The following is a 21,046-nucleotide window of genomic DNA, read 5'->3' as shown; positions in this document are numbered from 1 at the left end:
GAATACTGGTTGTATTAGGCCCTAGCTAAATGTTTGGTGAATTGAACATCCCCTAAATGGAACCCTAAGAGCTGGACACCCAGTCAACAAGCATTTATTAAGCACCTACTAGTGTGCAATAGATAAATAGGTAGAGCATTTATTAACTATTTATTATGTGACAGGTACTTTGCTAAGCCCTGGATACACACACACACACACACACACACACACACACACACACACACACACACACACTGCTATGTCTTTAGCCATTGAATAGTGATGGATGAGTTTTGCATCCTTTAGGGTGGAACTTGACCCCCTCCCCTATGTAAAAAAAAAAACCCAAAACTTCCTTAATGTTTTCTTCTCACACTAATAAAACAGGACCTTTGTCAAAATGACAGCAGCTCAGCAACATTTCCATCCATGTCCACTTCATGAAGGGTGTGTGTGTGTGTGTGTGTAATTTTTTCCCCCTAAAAATCCAACAAGGGTGAAAGAGCAGGGTGAGCTTGGCTGGCTATGGGAATAGCTCCGGGGTGACAGGCAGAGCTTCCTCTGCAATGCTACACTAAGAAGAAAAAGTTCATTATTTCCCCCGATACATATACATATAAAAACATAAACATGTATACATATACATATAACATATATAACACACCCACACACCCACATATATATATATACATATATATATGTATATATATATATATATATACATATATATATACACACACACACACACATATATATAAAAAACACTGTTAGTTGTCCTGCTTTGATAAGGATTCTGACAAGCACATCACCTACCACCTGGGAGAGAATTCAGTCTTGCAGTATCTATGGCTTAATCAGAGATACTGCAGGTAAAGATGACCTCACCCCAGATCCAGCCTTATTTAGATGATGAATGAGGGAGGATTAGAGGGGGCAGATGAAGCTCAGTGAGTGACAGGGTTATTAGAACAGAATCTTTGGGAGATTCCGCCTGTCCTGTGAAGTGAACTAAATATATTTAGAGCAATGATTCACTGCCTTTCGGAGTTGCAACACCACAGTGTTGTTTATTTGACATACCCATTCCACCTTCTTCTCCTGCCCAGCCCTTGCTAATAAAAGTATACACTCTATGGAATGAAAATGTAAAGAAAATGAAAAATTTTGTTTGGGGAATTTCAAAAATTCACAACAATCTTTAAAATGGTTAGAGGCACTTTGGAGTCCTCTAAAAATCATGGCTTGATAACACTGATTTAGAAAATAGCAGCTATAGGATTTTGGTTGGGAAGAAAAAAGGATACCAGAGAAATGTAAGTTAAGAGGAGATGGCTAGATATAGAGAGATCTTTCTTTGATTTGTAATCCCCCTAAATAAAGGAGTACAAGGGAGAAGAATTTTAAAACCTGGATGCATAACTTTTATCAACTCAAGTGATTTCAGAAATTAAAAATCAAAATGAATTTTTCACTACTGTTGGTTTTATCACATAGGTCTGGGTACCAGGTATAAATTTGAGGTGGATTTGATAAGACAAATAGTGTATGAAGTGAAAGAGTCAGGAGAGGGAATTTTGTGTGACCCTAGATAAATGCCTTCACCTCTTTGGGTCTCAGTTTCCAATCTGTCAAATGAGGAAGGTGGATAAGATGATCTTGTAGGGTTCTTTCTGCTCCAGTATTCTATGATGCTATGACCCTATATGTATTTTGATCTAAAGGTGAAATTCCTAGATGTGTCTGGTTCTTCTTAGAACATCAGAACTCAGTGCAGAGTCACCCTTTAGAGTTATGTACTTTTTTTTTTACTTCATGTATGGGGAAACTCCCTATGCCTTCCTAGTGATTTCCTCTGGGGGAAAACTCCTGGAATGCTGTATAGGGTTCAGAGACTAGCGCTTCAGGCATCTGAAGAGAAGGAAGTGCTCATTGTTTAGGTTTGCCAGTTTTCTGTAAGGTTATCTACCTAATTTTGACTGCACAGCAATGTGGAAGAGAAAACTAACCCCCCCCCAAATGTGTCAAAGATGAACATTTATACTCAGACCAATTGTCCCCAATATATCTGATCAACCTCTTCTTTCATCAAATATCCACAATTTCATTGGTGTGGGTACTTCCTCTACTGATGTGTACTTACAATTCCTCTAAGCCTTAGTAGATGGTTTCATGAATTGTAATTTTTTTAAAAAAATCATCTGCTGACCAACTCTCTGGGGATGGATCTTTCCCACTTTAGCTAGGCTAGGCTTAGATTGATGCTGGACTTGTATCTGAAGACTCTTTAGCTTGGCAGGACCTGCCCAAGTTCTAACCTTGTTGACACTGACTTCAAGAACCCAAGGTCACTTCATGCCACGATGAGGGATCAGAGGAAGACTTTAATGGTCGATGGACTCTCATCATTGGTCATATTAGCTCTTTGAAATGTGTTTGATCAATGGAAGGAAGCACTTAGACTGGTTTGAGAACAGCAGTGATCGCACAGGGGATTATGATATTGAAACAATACAAAATCAATTCAGAGATTCAGATATCTAGAGCTGGAAGACACCTGAGAAGTCATCTGGTCCAACCCTTTTTATTTTACAAATGAGGAAACTGAGTCAGAGAAGTTCAGTGATTTGCCCAAGGTCAAATAGTAAGAAGAGCTGAGAATCGAATTCAGGTCCTATGACTCTATGTTCAGCATTCTTTCCACTGCACCATCCTACCTATGTTTTAATTTTTAAAACTAACAGCACATGGTCCTTTTAAAAAGAGTAAAATTGTTAGATTCACTAAGTTAATCATATAAGTTAATAATAATATTTATATAATATATGTATTTATATATAATTATATAGTTAACAACAATAATAAATTAATTCACTAAGCTTATCGCAACTCTGAAAAGTTTAGAAATCATCAATGATACATAAAAGTTAAACCCCTCAGATGTGTGCAGGTCAGAAATTATTTTTCTCTAATCCAAATATAAGTGCTATAGCTACCACGTTCTCTAGAATTTTAATAAGTATAAACAGGAGACATGGTTCCTGTTAACAGAGTCTCTTTGTCATGTCTACTACAGTTCCTTTTTTTTTAACCCATGAGAACTTGGACACAACCGTTTGCTGTGGAGATTTTACCTTGGCTTGCCAGGCATTCACGCGACCTTGAGCATTGAGACGGGCATAGAAGGGTGACCAGTAACCTCCCAACAAAGATTTTTTCATTGATGAAGCTGTAATCTGATTATTTTCTATCTTTTGGCTTTCCATACCCAGAGGTGTGGAGCAACCTGTCAAGGGGAGATCACCATGATTTAATTAACAAACATTCGTTGAGCTGTACTGTGTTACAAGCTATGTGGCATACAAGAAATGCCTGACATGGCCCTTGCGTTCAGAGAATGTATGGTTAAGAGAATCATGAAAAACTTAAAAGGTCATTGAGTCTAGAATAGACACTAGTTTTCAGGAAAGGTGCATGTTTCTAACATTTGGGACTTTACTGTGGTTTTAAACCAAAATTATAGAAAAAGATAAAACTGTAGTTTCCCTTGAGGGAGATACCATGTTCACCTTTATCTGTTCTACTAGGAAATATGACTTCGTCCTCCCTCTGTGGTACCAAGATACATGAGAATAGAGATGGAAGGATTAGTGGATGAGAAAACTCATTCATCCTTGTTACATAGAATTTTTGCTTCTTTAACATATTTCATGTGGATTTGGACATACCTGGGCTTGCAGCCAAGGCACCAGCCTGAGCTCCTCACTATCCCTCATCCCCCAGTGAGTTCCCAAGTCCTGTCATTTCTACCTTTATAACATCTCCTCCCTCTCCGCTGTGGCACTGCCTGCCCCGGGGCAGCCCCTTTATCACCTCAAACCTAGATTATGGCCAGAGCCTGCTAGTTGCTCTCCCCAAGCCAGGTCTCTCCTTACTCCAGTGTACTCAGCTATCACATTGATCTTCTTAAAGCTGAGGTCTGACCATGTCACTCCTCTCTCTCCATCTCCTATTCAGTCAATTCTAGTGTCTACCTGTTGCCTCCAGGATCAAATATAAAATTGTCTCTTTTGCTTTTTAAAAATCCTCCATAATCTGGACCCTTCCTATCTTTCACATTGTCTTATTCCTTACACTTCCTCCTACCTCCTCTCCTCCCCCACCCTGATACCTACTTTGCAATCCAGTGACACTGGCCTTCATGTTGTTTTCTCTCTCTCTCTATCAATTGTGGGCAGTTTTACTTGCTGTTTCCAAGCCTGGGACTCTCTTCCTCCTCATCTTCTCCACCTGGCTAGCTTCTGTGGTTTCCTTTAAATTTCAGCTAAAATGCCATCTTTTCTAAAAAGGCTTTTCAGGGCAGCTAGGTGATGTAAACAATATCTCATTGAAGAAGGTTTACAGTAATTGTGGGAGGTTAGGTATTACTATTCTCGCTTTATAAGGAAAAGTCTTCAGAGTTTAAGTGACTTGCCTCTGGTCACATAGCTAATAAATGTCATGTATTTTATCTACTGTATAATGTTGCAGTTAGGGTTACAGGGTAAGTCTGAATATTTGGGATTTGTAGTTGGTTTTGGGACCTGGTTAGACAAAACAAAACAACAACAACGACAAAAAAGACTGTAGAAATAATGAACAAAACTAAAAGCTTGTTCCTTGACAAGACTACCAAAGAACTGATAAAACTTTAGCCAATATGATTAAAAAGGAGAAGGCAGAAATTCAAATAGATAAACCACAAGATGGAATCATGACAAAACAAGAAAAAGTAAAAAGAATTATGGGAACCTACTATGTAGTGTTACATGCTAACAAAACTAAGAACACAAAAGAAATAGAAGAATGCCTTCAAAAATATAAAATATTCAAATGATAGAAGACCAAATAGAGATCTTAAGTAATCCAATTTTGAAAAGGAAACAGGACTAGCTATAAAGGAATTGCCCAAAGGGAAAAAAAAATCACCTCTTGGTCCTGATGGATTTTCAGGGGAATTCTATCAAACTTTTAAGAGCAATGAATACTAATCAAATTATTCTCAGAAACTGAGAAAGAAATACTCTACCAAACACTTTTTATGAGAAAAATATATTTCTAATACTTAAACTAGGGAAAGATAAAGAAAAGAATGATAGACTAATATCAATAATGAATACAAATTCATACTTTTAAATAAAATCCTTTCAAGTGAATTATAGCAATTTATCAAAGGAATCATTCATCATGACTCATTTTAATTTATACAAGGGATATAAGGATGGTTGAACACTAGGAAAGCGATCATCATAATCATATTAAAAAATGAAAACATACTAAACCTGAATTAATCTATTGTTGAGAAGTCATCATAATCAAATATTGTTCTAGTCTGAAATGGGCACAGTTTCAGGGGATACTCCCTTTGGGACAAGTATGTGTGAACACTTAGAGTGACAGCAGGTGACACTCTGGTTGACAGACCAAGAGGTGAGACCAAGATTCCAGTGCAGATGGCACACTTCCCTCTCATCTGAAGCCTACCATTCTAGGCACGGTGATAGCTTAGTCAGAGGTGGGGAACCTGTGACCTGGAGGCCACATATGGCCTTGGGTGTGGCCTTTTGATTGAGCCCAAGTTTTACAGAACAAATGCTTTTATTAAGGGGATTTGTCTGTGAAGTTTGGATTCAGTCAAAGGACAGCACTTGAGGACCTAGAGGGCCACATGTGGCTGGAGGACACAGGTTCCTACCCCTCTGGGGGAAGACCAATACTCCCTAAGTTCAATCCATACTTCAAAATTTCCATTTCGGGTTGTGGATAGAGTGTTGACGCAGATTTATTAGAACAGCATTCATGTTCCATCTCTAAAGCTAACTAAGTGTATGACATAGAAGAGTCACTTAATTTGTTTAAGTTTTAGTTTCCTCATATGCAAAATGGGGATAATAATGCCTGAGGGACCTACCTAGCTCACAGAGTTGTTGTGGGGCTCATGAGCCCCACATTTCTCAAAATAAAATAAACATTTTATTTATTTTATTATTTATTGTAATATTTATATTTTCAATATTATAGATACCATTTAATATATCTATCATTTAATAACAACAAACATACACTTACATGTTTTATTATATATTTAACATAATTATATTATATATTTAATAAATCATGTTTTATTATTGATTTAGTAGAACTATTTATTATATTTAACATACTATTTAAGACAGTATATTTTATTGTTTAATGATACTTAATAAAACATATTTTATCATATATTTAATATGGTAGTATATTTTATTCTATACTTAATACTATAGCATATTTTATGTTATATTTAATATAATAATTATATTATTTTACATCTCAAATAAAATGTGATGTAAGTTTACTCTTATTCCTCCTTCTTTTCTCCTATTCCCTCCTCATCCTTCTTGCCACACAAACTGTTGGACACACTGAAAACTGGAGCAATCTTCCTAAGTCACTGAAAATAATTTAGCAGTGATGTGTTCTACCAAACCTGTTTCTATGCCTAGTGGAGGAAGAGCCAGTAAATCCTCATTCCTTACCTTGGACCTCACAGCCCAACAATTCCAGACGGAGGGTAGGTCTCTTGTAGGAATGGGTTGGGGAGATCCGAATGTATTTAGCCACAATGGGTGGGTCAAAGAGATTTTCTTTGATGGTGGAGGCATCTGAATTACCCTCAAAGTACTAGAAGGAAAAAGCAGGGACAAATCATTAAAAAAAAAATCCTCTCCTTTGTAATCCTATCTATTTTATTACATGTGTTTAAAAACATTATTCTGAGGAAGAATACATAGGCTTCACCAGATTGCCCAAGGGGTCTATGGAAGAAGAAAAAAAGTTATGACCATTGGGGCATAGCTTGATCATCTCCCCTTAGAGGCCTTTCATGAGCTGTTATGTGTTAGCCTTCTCTTTCTCTTGACATCACTTTGTATCATTTTGTCCATTCTTTGTAGATCTCAATCCATGTCCAGGTCATATGCTCCAGTAGAATACAGCCCCTGTGAGGCCAAGAAGAACTTCATTTCTGTCTTTGTAGCCCCAGTAAGCAGCACAGTGCCAGGCACAGAGTAGGCATGTAAACCCTGTTGAGGTGGATTCCATTTCCAAATCTACAGAGGGGATGTTAGCACAGGTCTTCTAGAGTTTTGCTATCTTGAAAACCTGACTCTGTTATTCCAGGGCAAAGACAGCCAATTCCTTTGAATAGTCTTTTATTTGTGGTCTAGTATCACAGAAAAGAGTTGGGTTGGAGGGCAAAGAAGAATTCTTCCAGTCAGCTTTGTGGAAACTGAAACTGATGTAGTCTACTTTAAAATTCTGGAAAGTGTCTTAACCATAGGATACCTTGCTTATTTCCCCCAACAGATTAATGCCTTCTCTCCCTAACTACTCTGTATTTAACTAATTTGTATTTATTCTGTACATATATACAATGTCTTTCCCGGTAGAATTTAAGGTCCTTGAGAATTCTGTTCGGTTGTTTCAGCTGTGGCCCCATTTGGGGTTTTCTTGGCAAAGATGCTGGAGAGGTCGGCCATTTCGTTCTCCAACTCATTTTATAGATGAGGAACTGAGGCAAACAGGGTTAAGTGACTTGCCCAGGGTCACACAGCTAGTAAGTGTCCGAGGCACTATTTGAATTCAGGTCTTCCTGACTCTAGGTTTGGCCCTCTAGTCACTGTGCCACTATAGGGCACTGACTTTGTATCCTGGTATCTAGCACACAGCAGGAACTTAATAAGTGATTGCTGACTGACTTATTGCTGAAGTCTGCATGGTTGACACTTCCTTATTTGCTATTTAACCTTAGAACTGAAATCAATAAAGAGGACCTCCATATTCACTGTTATTGGAATGAATATAAGCCTCTTTGCATTTGAAAATGAAATGGATCTAAGCTTGTGTTTCAGGGTTCATTTTGTTGGGGAGGTCTACCACAAAAAAACTTGCTGCTTACCTTTTCTTTTCATGAAATGTTATAGAAAAATGGGCCAAGGACATTTAAATGTTGATGAATGTTTGTAGACTCTACCATCTAGCTTCTTATTTAAAATTGATGCCTATGCCAGCCCTACCTCCTCTTAATAGAAACAGAATAATTTCCTAGGGTATTATGATAACACTTTGCCCTCCTTACGTGGCATTCAAATCATAACATGAAATTTTTTAAAGCATGAAGATTAACTTAGCAAGAATGAATGCAAACTCCTTGAGGTCTAAGAGCATGGTTCTCTTTGTTTTAGCCTGTTCTATTGTAGAGTGCCTGCCATGGGGAGAACACTTGGGTTTCTGTTAATAATCAGGGAAGTAGCACAGTACAGTGGCAGACAACTGACCTTTTGTCTGGGAAGACTGGGGTTCATGTGCTGCTTCTGATGAACCTAGGATATATAACGTTGACCTGTCAGGGCTCTAGGAACTTAAGATTTTAGATCCACATTGGTACAGGTCATTTCCTTACCTGAGAGTTCACCGTATCACTGAAATCATAAGTTTGGTTCCTATGCGTTTGGTCATGTTTTCTAGATTGGGAGCTCTCTGGAATCAGGGTCATATTTTTAGTGGGCTATTCATAGCACCCACCACTAAATAACTCATTTAGAAAGGGAGTTATAGCTTCTGACACCTCAAAAAGACTATTTCACAGTTACCCACCATTATCCAGAAATATATCTATCCATCTCTCTCTGTCTCTCTCTCTCTCTCTCTCTCTCTCTCTCTCTCTCTCTCTCTCTCTCTCTCTCTGTCTATCTATCTATCTACCTACCTACCTCCTGTTTTGAAGTGCTGTTCCCTTTGAAGTACCGCCACATTCTTTTGTCAGAGCTATAGGAAACACAGAACTGGGTGGTATAGTGGGATGTCAGGTAGTGTTTGGCTCCCTGGGTCTGTATCCCAGTAAGAACAACTTCTCTTTCAAAGTCCACCTGTAATGGAAGCAGATGCATCAAATGGTCATCCTGGTCTGCAAAGTAATTAATGCTTGTTTGTTACTATATAACTTGCTCTGAAAAATGTATTCAGTTGGCTTTTCTTCAGAGCTATCTTCCATTGAGCTAGATTCTAAGCCCATTGCAGGCAGAGAGCTTGTTAGAGGCTTTCACTGTACCCTTATGTCATCTAGCACATCCAAGCCAAATATGTAGATAGAAACGGGTTGCCATAGTGGATAGATTGCTATATTTGGAGTCAGGAAGACTTGAGTGTGAATCCCACCTTAGACATTTACTTAGCTCTGAACTCTGAACAAGACATTTAACCTTTAAGCCTTAGTTTCCTCATCTGTAAAATGGGCATAATGATAGAACTTACTTCACAAGAACTATAGACTCATAGACTTATAGATAGGAGGGATGCCAGTATCTTGCCCAAGGATACATAGGCAGTAAGTAGTAGAAGCAGTATCAAATGAGGCAATGTAGGTATTTTGTAGATTGTAAATAGCTATTTAAATGTTACCTATTGCTATTATATACTTACAGAGTTACTTGAGATTCAGAGGGATTAAGTGATTTGCCCAGGGTCTTATAACTAACACATATCAAAGGCAGAATTTGAACCCAGGTCTTCCTGACTCCTGACTCTAATCCCAGCCCTCTATCTGATATGTGTGTGTGTATGTACCTACACACACACACACACACGCACATGTATATATACATATATGTATGTGTATATATGCACATATGTATATATTACACATATATGTATACACACACACACACACACACACACACATATATATATATATATATATATATATATATATATCACACACATATATATTACAGTGCTAAGACAACTAGTAGGTGCCCAAGAAATAGTTGTTGATTATCTGATTGATAAAATGAGTCCAACCTTAATTTGAGATAGAGATTTGATTTCCATTCCAAATATTAACAAGTACTAACAGAATGATGAAATGCAGCTCAAATCAAAGGGGTGCAGGGTAGTTACACACAACAGACATTGTCGTATTACTGAGGCACACCTGGATCCAAGGTTCAGACGAAGAAGAACGTGCTCGTTGTTCTACACTCCAAGCGTTGTAAGATCCACCATTGTTTAACCTCGCTAATTTAGGGTACCAATAACCTAGATTTCAAGGAAAGAAGAAAATAAGGAAGTTGAATTTGAAAAAAGATCAGGGATCCAGTGATTCTCAATTTTAGTGGAAAGCCACTTTTCCAGTAGGAAATCCTCTTCCCTCTTAGTTTTATGTTACGAGAAAGAGACAACATAGTTGGGTGTGAGTTTGAAGTGGTAACCAAATATCCTTGGCTAGCACTTACTAAGTGCCAGGCACTGTCCTAAGCTATGAGGTTACCAAGAGAGGTAAAAGCTGCTTAAGCATTGTCTTCTGCATAATGAATTTTCTGCCCAAAGGCTAATACCCTTCTCCTCCGACTAAACTACCTTGTATTTAACTACTTTGCATATATTTGTATTTATTCACTTTCTATTTAAGCTTCATATTTTTTTATATGTACTTGTTATCTCCTCCATCAGAGTGTAAGCCTCTTGTGAGCAGCGATTGCCTCATTTTTCGTATTTGCATCGTCAGCACCTAGACAGTGCCTGGCACATAGGAGCAGATGCTTAATAAATGCTTGTTGATGCATGAATTAATTGATAATCTTAAGTTCATCTACAGGCAGTCCCTGACACACAAGTGATTTGCCCACTCCTTCTGGTCCCCCTACTTTCTAAGTCCTCCAGGACCCTCAGCACCAGAACCTTAGCATCTGCTGGAAAATTTCTACCCCCACCCTCCTAAATTATCACACCTCTGTTTTTTATTCTTCCAAGCTGATTGAGAACTAATAAAGGCCATCTCAACGTAGCGAGGTGGGAAGTCAAAGCAGTTTCAACATCTGGGTAATTTAATAATTTAATAATAATAAGGCTCACATTTACATAGTACTTTACAGTTTAGAGTTTTCCTTAACTCTGCTAGTGCCAGTACTTACACCCATGGGCATCTTGCACTCTGTGGAGAAGAGGGGGAAAAAAAAGTATAGGTGGTGGTTACTGAAGTCCTTGGTGACAATGCTTCTACCTGCCTCAGCTTCCAAATATAAAGTCCTCTGACATTTAAAGATCTTTATAACCTGACTCCTTTCCACACTATTTCCAGCCCAGCTACACTGGCCTCTCACATGATCCTCCATTTCCCAATTCTTTGTCTTTGTACTGCTGTCTTCCATGCCAAGAGTACTTTGCTCACTCACCTCTACTTAGTTTTCCTGGCTTCCTTCAAAACTTAGCTTAAATCGCACCATCTGAAGGAAGTTAAGGAAGTCTGTGCTAGTTCTGTGGTGTGTGTGTGTGTGTGTGTGTGTGTGTGTGTGTGTGTGTGTGTGTGTGTGTGTGTGTGTATAGGGTGTACATACATATATATATGTATGTATACACATACATATAATATATGTGTATATGTAAGTATATATGTGTGTGTATATAATGTGAAGATAAAGCTTATTTTGGTTTTGTTTTGTTTTGTTTTTAGGAAGTCAGTGTGTGAGGGGAGAGAATGAAGGAGATACAAGAATGAGACTGAGTTGTCGTCTGCTGTGTTAAATATGTTCATTGCAATATTTAGTCCAATTATTCCACTTGTACCTACTGGTGGCACATGAAGGAGAAACAAAGAAATCCCTTGAATATCCCTGTCATCAGAGCCATGAATAGAGATTTTTGTTCTTGGGGCAAGTACCAAAAATGTCACCCAGAACACAGAAGACACTCTTAACAGGGGGACGGGGCAGACTCTCCCCAACAGGGGGATGCAGAGAACCAGGGATATGAGCCCACAAGCACTATGAGGCTCTGCTAAGGAGAAAACTTCCCCACTCTCACCCAAGAAATAGGCCATTTGCTTATTTTAACTGATAATTCCTGATAATGAAGTAATGAGGTCATTTTTTTTCTTTCACACTTGGAATCTAAGAAGATTATGGGGGTAGAGTGGCAACTCTCAAAGTAATCATTATCATAAAATATTAATGACATTCTATCTCTGGCTTAATATTCTCTCAGTACATTCGATTCTTCCCCTCATTCAGCGAATGATTCCAAGATGAACCTGTGTGGACAAGAACTCACTAGATTGTTGACTGTGGCTTCCCTGTCATCTGCATGTGCTTTCATTTGAGGTAGGGTCATATTTGAAACAAAAATTAGGGTCTTTGGTTGGAACAGAGCAAATACCTCTTTCTTGGCTTTTTATAGGATTTAGAGTTCAAAGGAATCTTGTACATCACTGGTTCTAACCCGTTTCTTTGACAGAGAAATTCAGTGTCTCAGGCAGGTGGAGTGTCCAAAATCACCCAGCTATTGTCTGGAACTGGTCAAGGTTTCAGACCCGGGATTTCAGCCCACATCCTCTGACTCCGAGGCGTGTTACTTCCCATAATGCAGTACCCCTTCCATATGATTTGTGTGAATTAAGATTGCCAGGGGTTATTTTAAGAGGCAGTGTGGGGGTGGCTAGGTGGTGCAGTGGATAGAGCACTGGCCCTGGAATCAGCAGGACCTGAGTTCAAATCTGGCCTCAGACACATAACACTCACTAACTGTGTGATGCTGAGCAAGTCACTTAACTCCAATTGCCTCACCAAAAAAAAAAAAAAGAGGAACTGTGGCAGAAAGTTAGTAGCTTTAGACTCGAGTTTGAATGTCAGCTCTGATACTAGCGAAATGACCTTGGGCTCATCACTTAACCTCTGACCATCTGTTTCCTTATGTGTAATCTGAGATAGCTACATACCTATTTAACAGGTTTGCAGTGAGAAAGGTGCTTTGTAATTCATAAAAAGCTATTGGAATATAATGATTATTAATATCTCTCAGGGTTGAGTTAAGGAAAACTCTAAACTGTAAAGTACTATGTAAATGTGAGCCTTATTATTATAATAAGAAATAAAGCTTTTCCTTCACGTAAGTAGAGCTTCAGAGCCCTAGTTCTATCCCTTTCTCTCACAAAAAAGTCTTCTGTGACCTGGGGCAAATTTCACACAGACACATCACAACTGGATCACAGACTGGATTCAACTTCCCAAGAAGAAAAAAATATTGCTGATATTGGTGTTCACACTTACCCAAATACTCAGATGCACTTATCTGTGAATCAGCTATAATGCCAGTACTTACACCCATGGGCATCTTGCACTCTACGGAGAAGAAGGGGGGAAAAATATAGGTGGTAGTTACTGAAGTCCTTGGTGACAATGCTTCTACCTGCCTCAGCTTCCAAATATAAAGTCCTCTGACATTTAAAGATCTTTATAACCTGACTCCTTTCCACACTATTTCCAATCCAGCTACACTGGCCTCTCACATGATCCTCCATTTCCCAACTCTTTGTCTTTGTACTGCTGTCTTCCATGCCGAGAGTACTTTGCTCACTCACCTCTACTTAGTTTTCCTGGCTTCCTTCAAAACTTAGCTTAAATCCCACCATCTGAAGGAAGCCTTTCCCAATTCCCCTAGCTGCTGATGCTTTCTCTTTTAATATTACCTTCCATCTCTCTCTCTCTCTCTCTCTCTCTCTCTCTCTCTCTCCTCTCTCTCTCTCCTCTCTCTCTCTCTCTCTCTCTTCCCCTCTATGTATGTATGTATGTATGTATGTATGTATGTATGTATGTATGTATCTATCTATCTATCTATCTATCTATCTATCTATCTATCTCTCCATAATCTCATGTGTGTACTTAGCTATTTATTTATTGTTTCTCCCATTAGAAAGTAAACTTCTTGAGGACAAGGACTATTTTTTGTCTTTCTTTGAATCCTCAGTGCTTAGCACAGTATCTAGCATATAATAAGAACTTAATTAATAAATACTTGTTGACTTATTGACATTATCTTAAATACTTTAGAGCATGACAGATGAAGTGATATCATTACTCTTGAGAAGTACATCTAGTCAGTAGGAATAGTCCTGCAGCAGGGGTAGGACATAAGGCACTTGAAAGACCAGTATGGGAGAGTTTATGACTTAGTTTCAATCTGCTTGAATCTTAGAACAACTATTCTCACTTGAACAAGTTCACTCTCTTATAGCTATTCTGAGGGTGTCAAGGCTACCAAAACTGAGCATGAAAAGAAATGCCAACCACTGCCTGGGTAGGATGTCCTGATGGCCGGTGTTGAAACTATCAATGCCAATTCATAGCCTGGATCGTCACAGTAACTGTCAGATTTCCTGGAACTTCCTCACCAGACCTCTTGGGAAACCCTAGCAATTTCTGAAAGTGTTTGTTTAGCTTGGAATTATAAGTTTATCATGTTGTTGAATGAGCATATGAAGATAATTTAGTCACCAATCACTAAGGAGAATATATGGTTTTAGATAATGGGCATGGGTTTATGCTCTTTTTCCTGGCTTCTGTGTGACCAGTGCTTCTAATTTATGAAACAGATGACCTCTCAGTTGTGTGGTCTATGTCTATGGAACAGAGAAAACCAAATGACCCAGGCATGAACCAGACACAATTTTGTTGTCAGTGGCATCATGTTCTAATTAACTGAGCCATCGTATAATAATTAGTCTCCTACAGGAAAGACTGAGTGACTATTTCAAAGTCTTCTCGCCCATAAATATGCAGACAACTTCATAGTAATACCTATGGATTCCTAGAATTTGTCTTTTCTCCAGAGTTCTGTAATTGATACTTTCATGCTGAATATATCATGCTATACACACACATTGTACCTTGATCTATTATAAGGAACGGTGTTTGCATTCCTGCTATCTGATTTTCTCCAACCTCAGTGTCTAAGAGCCATAAGCCAGGTCTTGAAGCTTTCATTTCAAAAGTCTTAAATGAACCTAAAATGGAGAGGACAAAGTTAAACCTTTAAAATGTTTGCCTTTCTTTGTCTCCCCAGTCCTTTGCACAGTAAATGACACGTAACAAATACTTAATGTGTGTTAACTGACTGAATACAATGTTGGTCAACAGTCATTGGAGGAACTTAACAGTCTCTCATGCTCTTGTCTGCAGACAGAAACGAGGATAAGGCCTAGAAAAATAGTAGGAAAACTAGGTACTGGAATCTCTGTTTTTCTCCATAGATCTTCTTTTGGATATACTTTCATCCATCAAGTAAAAATGGAAAATACACCAAATGTTTTCATGTTTTTTTTTCTGACATTCACTTCTCTAAATATAGCAAAATGATCACTTTATGAGCAAAGTAATCTGAATTGCAGTCTACGTTCTTAAACAAAATTACTTTAGATCAACAAAGGTTCCAAATAAACACTGCTTTCCTACTCCATTTTTGTGCGCCCCATCCACCCAGCACCACCAATAAAAAAAAAAAAAGGAAACTTTTCCCCCCATGGCTTTAAAATTTTCCAAAATTTTGCATCTTTAGGCAAGACTACAGCTGTCCCACTCTAAAATCTCAGGGAAGGATATTCCATAATTTTTCCTGTTTACCCACTCTGTTATTTCTCAAAGCTCATGGCCAGGAAATCCTTTTAAAATCTCTTTTATCACAAAGTTCTGTTTCTTACATTCTGTTCTTGATGGCTTTCTACTGGTTACCCCATTTTTCATAACTACTCATGAAACCAGTCAAGACTGTCTTTAGCCATCTCTTTTCCAGGAGAAACATAGCTTGTCTAAATTATTAGGTTGGAGATCCAACCCCAGAGTCTCATTTTAAGTCCAAGTAAAAGAGTTGCACATTTGCTGGCGTAGCATTTGTGGCATGGGACCCTCTCGCTCCATTCTACCTACTCTCCCTCTCTGGGATGTCTCAATTAATCCAATCTACTTTCGTACTGGCTGGGTTCCAAGAGAAAGACCGCAACCATTTAATTATGATTTAATATTCTATCAGGATCCTAGGGGTAACCCTGTTAGGAGTGGGAAATAAACACATCCCTCACAACTATCATTCTGAGTCCCCATTAAGTCACTATGACACCATTAGCTCTTAAGCATAAAACATTCTCTTAACAACAAAGAATGAAAAGCATGAATAATTGTAATGCCACAGTCATTTAAAATAAATCAAGTGCAGCAATAATCAAAATATCACAGCCTACCAATAAATCAGGTCACACTCTTATGTCATCCTGTGGAGGATACAGGCATCACAATTATAGAAACCCAGTAGGGAGGAAAGTGAGTGAGGAAACTCATATACTCGGGAGCAACTCACAAGTTTGGACTATAATTCTTGATATCTTTGCCTTTTGGGAACAACCTATTCCAGGAAGCTTCTCTGCTAGCTGCTCCCTTTCTGGTCTTCATCACTCTCCTGCTGCAAAAATCCACTCTGCTCTTGAGTTGGTGAAGCAGGGACATCTTTTAAGTAATAACCACTCTTAAAAGGGCTGTCAAGAAAGTGTTGTGCTATTGTAATGATGAGCAATTCGCTTAATTCAGAGTACTTCAAAGCTCCTCAGGTTAGCTCTTCACTCAGTAGTTCTATTTCTTCTTCTTTTAGCAACTAAACTGCTCACATAGAAAAGTGACAGTAGCTTACACTAGCTCAAGGTAAAAAACATTAGGGAAATTAGATTCTATGTTTTGAACATTATATTGTCTTTCACTTCTCTTTGCTGAACAAGTTTTATTTCCCAGTTACACAAATAATCTCTGAAAAAATACATATATTTACACACATGCACACACATGTATATGTATGTTTGTATATATCCATATCCATATATATATATATATACATATACATGTAAAAATCTAGGATCATTTGGCCTTCTCTGCCATGCATAGTGCAATATGCAATTGTCCAGAGTGGTAGTCTTTGGAAAAGGGGGAGGTAAGATAGCCAAAATAAGGCAAGATGGCCCTAGTCTTCCCCTCACATAGCTCTGACATTGACTGCCACAGCCTCCCTCACATTGTACCTTCTCTCCATCATATAAAATCTATTTGTCACTCAAGCAGTATTTTAACAAGGTGGAGAAATAAAAACAATTTAAGATCGTAAACTTGCATGAGGCAGGAACTGTGTCTTTATAGCCCCTCCTATATAGAACCAAACATATATCAATTCATCTACCTCCATATCTGCTACATAACAGAGTAGAGAGTACTCTGAACTTGGAGTCAAGAGTCCCTGGATTAGATCCTGTCTTGTCTATTTACAGGCTATGCAACCCTGGGCAAATCCATTAATCTCTCCCTACCAGTTTTATTCCAATTTCCTCATCTGCAAAATAGGCAAAATAAATCTGTTCCATCAAATGTCCCAGAGTTGTCAGCCTCGAATGAGGTGAAGTATATAAGGTACTCCATCAGCTTCCAAGTTTGAAATAAATGTCAGTGATGACACATATCATATTTTTTTTTTCTGGCTGCCATCTTTTATTGTTAGGTCCTACTGAATGGTTCAGAGTGACCTCATAGTTCCTTCCTGATTCAAGATTCTGTAAACCTGGGTTCTGCTTGCACAGGCACTGACATTTAGGTGGTTGAGGAGAGTTCCAGTGCCAAGAAATATATTTTTAATGGTTTTGCAAGTATTTTCTTTCCATTGCCCAGAGACAACATGGTGTAGTAGAAAATATGCGGGACTTGGTATTGAGAGACCTGGGTTCTGATTCTGTCTCTCACATTACTACTTGTGTGACTATGGGTGAATCATTTAATCTCTCTAACGCTTTGGCTGTGTGTGTGTGTGTGTGTGTGTGTGTGTGTGTGTAAGTAAAATGAGACTAATAATATCTGTACTACCTACTTCCAAGGTTATTGTGAAGACCAAATGAAATGATGAATGTAAAATGTTTTACCTAAAGGAAAACATTACATCAACATCAGTTATTATCATTTACCAGGAAGCAGGGGGCAAGCCCCAAAACGGTGCAGTTGGGTTCCATTTTCCAGCAATGTCTGTCCATGAAAGTGAACCACGTGGATGTCCTGGGAACCACCCATGTTGAGCAAGTGCCATCTCACATTCTCCTTCGCATACATCCTTAGTCCTGGCAAATTGTAGATGCGACCATTGATGGCTGAAATGATACAGGGTCACAACCAATTAAAAAACAATCCAAAATGATTCAACTCACTTTAACAAATTTCTATGAAGTGCCTATTTTGTGCACAAGCACTGTGCTAGGTGCTGGAGGAGATATAAAATTTTAGACAGTCTCTGCCCTTGTGGTGCTTATTTTAAATAAGAGGATATGACAGAAATAGATAGGTTTTTTTCTTTTTTTTAAAAAAAATTCAACTTCATTTTATTTATTTATTTAGTTAGTTGTTTTTAGGCAATTGGGGTTAAGTGACTTGCCCAGGATCACACAAGCTAGTTAAGTGTCAATTATTTAGTCTGAGGCCGGATTTGAACTCAGGTCCTCCTGACTTCAGGGCCAGTGCTCTATCTACTGTGCCACCTAGATGCCCCCATTTTATTTTTAGACTAGAATTCTCTCCCTCCCTTGCCCCCTTCTCCCACTCATTGAAAAAGAAAAACAAAGCCTATTATAAATATAGTATCCAATTTCCACAGTAACAATATCCAAGAAGTTAAAAGTATATTATTTTATATATTATATATTATAAAAATAATATTATTTAATATTTAGCCATGCCAAAAAATAAAAAATAAATATGCATTAATCTGTACTCTGAGTCCATCACCCTCTATCTGGATGTGTGTAGCAAAATACAGATAATTACGACGCAAAATGTTATATTCTTTTGAGTTACAGAATGATATTTGTGAATTCTAAACAGATTATTACTAACTCAAATGGTCAAATAAGATAATAGGTTTAAAGTGTTTTGCAAACCTTAAAGTACTATATATGAGCTAGTTATCATTATTATTAACAGGAGGGATCAAGGAAGGTTCCCTGAAAGAGCTGACATTTGAGTTAGGCTATTCAGTTATGTGTTGTCTTCCTTCATTAGACTGTAAGCTCCTTGAAGGCAGAACTGTTTTTCTTTCTGTTTGTATTTATATAACCACTGCTCAGTGCAGGGCCTGACCCATAGTAAGTACTTCATAAATCCTTGTTGTCTTGACTCGATAGTTTGGGTGGATTTGGAAGTGGTTGAATGATTGTATCCCCTAAGTAGTGATTAATAGATCTATATTGATCTTAAGAGAGGTCTCTAGGGAAATATGACCCAGGGAACTATTAAACACTTTTTATCAATAACTTGGATGAAGGCTAAATTTGCAGATGATAAAAACTAGGAAGAGTAGGTCATACATTGAATGACAGAAGAAGGGCCCAAAATATTTTTAAGAAAGGGATGGATTATGGGACAAATCTAGGAAGAGGGAATTTAATAGGAGTAAACAGAAAGTCCGTACTTTCCATTTTTAAAAGTTGAAATTAAAATTAAAATTTCACAAGTATAGAAAATGGGAGGTGTGGCAACATGACCCTTCATATTCTGGCTCTTTTATACTATTTCCCATCACATGCTCTTTGTTCTAACCAAACTGCCCAATGGGCTGTTTCTCGTATATGACATTGTACCTCCTTCCTTTATACAGGCTATCTTCCACGTCTGGAATGTACAACATTCCTTTCTTAGCTATTGTCATGGTACAGCTTATGTTCTATCTCCCACATGCATCCTTTCCTCATCCTGTTGTGAGTATTCTCCCCAACACCCCCCCCCAATTATTTTGTATTTACTTCACATTTTTATTGACTTCTCTATGAATGTGCCATCCCTACTGCCCAGGAGAGTATAAGCCCTAGAGGGTGGGAGGTCTATTATTTTTGTTTCTGTATCCCCAGTACCTACTACAGTACCTACCCATACCATCAATAAGAGCTTACTGAATTGAATGGAAGTGTCAGGGAAGATATTTCCACCAGCTTATGGAAACAATAACTCTTCCCCACCTAGCCACCTCCCTTAGTCATTCACTGTCTAGCTGCCAGCAGCAAAAGGCCCTCATACCTTGGGGCTGTGTGGTGATTGTTCCAATTGGGCAAATTCAGTGACTATCTGTGCTCATAGATCTTAATCTTTCCATCTCTTTAGTCATCTTCATTGCTTCATCCTCCTAACTTCATGCCTGCATGTTTACATAACCATGTGTATTCATGATCTTGCCAGCATGAAGGACAAACTTCTAAATGCATGTAAGAGCTAGCATATGTTATTCTGTTATTCTTCCCCAAATCTCTCTCTCTCTCTCTCTCTCTCTCTCTCTCTCTCTCTCTCTCTCTCTCTCTCTCTCTCTCTCTCTCTCTCGTCTGTCTGTCTCACATGCACACACACACTCACACTCACAGTCTTTGTAAATACATTCTGTTCCTCTTATTAAGTCCTCACTGAATGTTCCTTCTAGTTTCTATGACTTGGCTATCCTACACATTACTGTAGGGGTCCATGTGCTTTGGATGCTTGATAGGTATTATGAGAATCAAAAGTGCTACAAAATCAACCTTCTCTTAGAAAAATTGTATAATTAATAAGTTCTTTATAAACAGCTGTGCATGGACAGGAGCCCTGGCAGCATTAGAAATCAGGGAACATATATAAAAACTTTTTCAGTGCGAAGGATAGTTTCATTCCTTCAAAACAAGCAAAAACCTTTTTTTCCCCCTTAAGGTTATGGGGACTGGGGAGATAGACTTGTGGTTTCATTGGCATAAGAGCCTAGGCTCATATATCTGGGCTGGAAAAGATCTCAGAGCCATCTGTTTTAACTTCCCTATTTTACAGAAGAGGAAACTGATGCCCAGAAAGGCTACAATTGCCTAAGGTCACAATCCTGGTAGTAATTATTAGTATTATTATTAACAATTATTATTATTATTAACTAACATTTATATAGTGCTTACTGTGTGCCAGGCACTGTGCTAGCCACTTTACACTTATAGCTCATTTGGTAGAATTTCCCTCTCCCAATGTAGATCAGTATATGCTGTACCACTTTTAGTCTTAGCAAGCTGCCATGGTTATCGCAAGATGAAATGACTTGCCCAGGTTCACAAAGCCAGTGTGTGTCAGGAGCAGGACTTTCAATCCTTCCTGACTCCCAGTCTGACTTGCTCTCCACTAAACTCCAGATGCCTTTCCTGCTAATT

General features: G+C 38.3%; 1 protein-coding gene across 1 annotated transcript in view; it reads right to left on the bottom strand.

Annotated features, from left to right (window-relative positions):
• Window positions 1-21,046, bottom strand: part of F5 (coagulation factor V) — a 77,915-nt gene that overhangs the window by 5,460 nt on the left and 51,409 nt on the right. The window contains exons 18-24 of the mRNA XM_020974668.2: window positions 17,816-17,995; window positions 14,717-14,833; window positions 13,101-13,172; window positions 9,992-10,095; window positions 8,772-8,927; window positions 6,537-6,681; window positions 3,114-3,265 (exon numbers count right to left, since the gene is read on the bottom strand). Coding sequence (XP_020830327.1) covers window positions 3,114-3,265; window positions 6,537-6,681; window positions 8,772-8,927; window positions 9,992-10,095; window positions 13,101-13,172; window positions 14,717-14,833; window positions 17,816-17,995 — 926 coding nt within the window. The remainder of the gene's footprint in view (window positions 1-3,113; window positions 3,266-6,536; window positions 6,682-8,771; window positions 8,928-9,991; window positions 10,096-13,100; window positions 13,173-14,716; window positions 14,834-17,815; window positions 17,996-21,046) is intronic.

This window comes from Phascolarctos cinereus, unplaced genomic scaffold, assembly GCF_003287225.1.
Source record: "Phascolarctos cinereus isolate Bilbo 61053 unplaced genomic scaffold, phaCin_HiC Scaffold_5;HRSCAF=322, whole genome shotgun sequence".
NCBI lineage: Eukaryota > Metazoa > Chordata > Mammalia > Diprotodontia > Phascolarctidae > Phascolarctos > Phascolarctos cinereus.
This window is presented reverse-complemented; position numbering and strand designations above follow the sequence as displayed.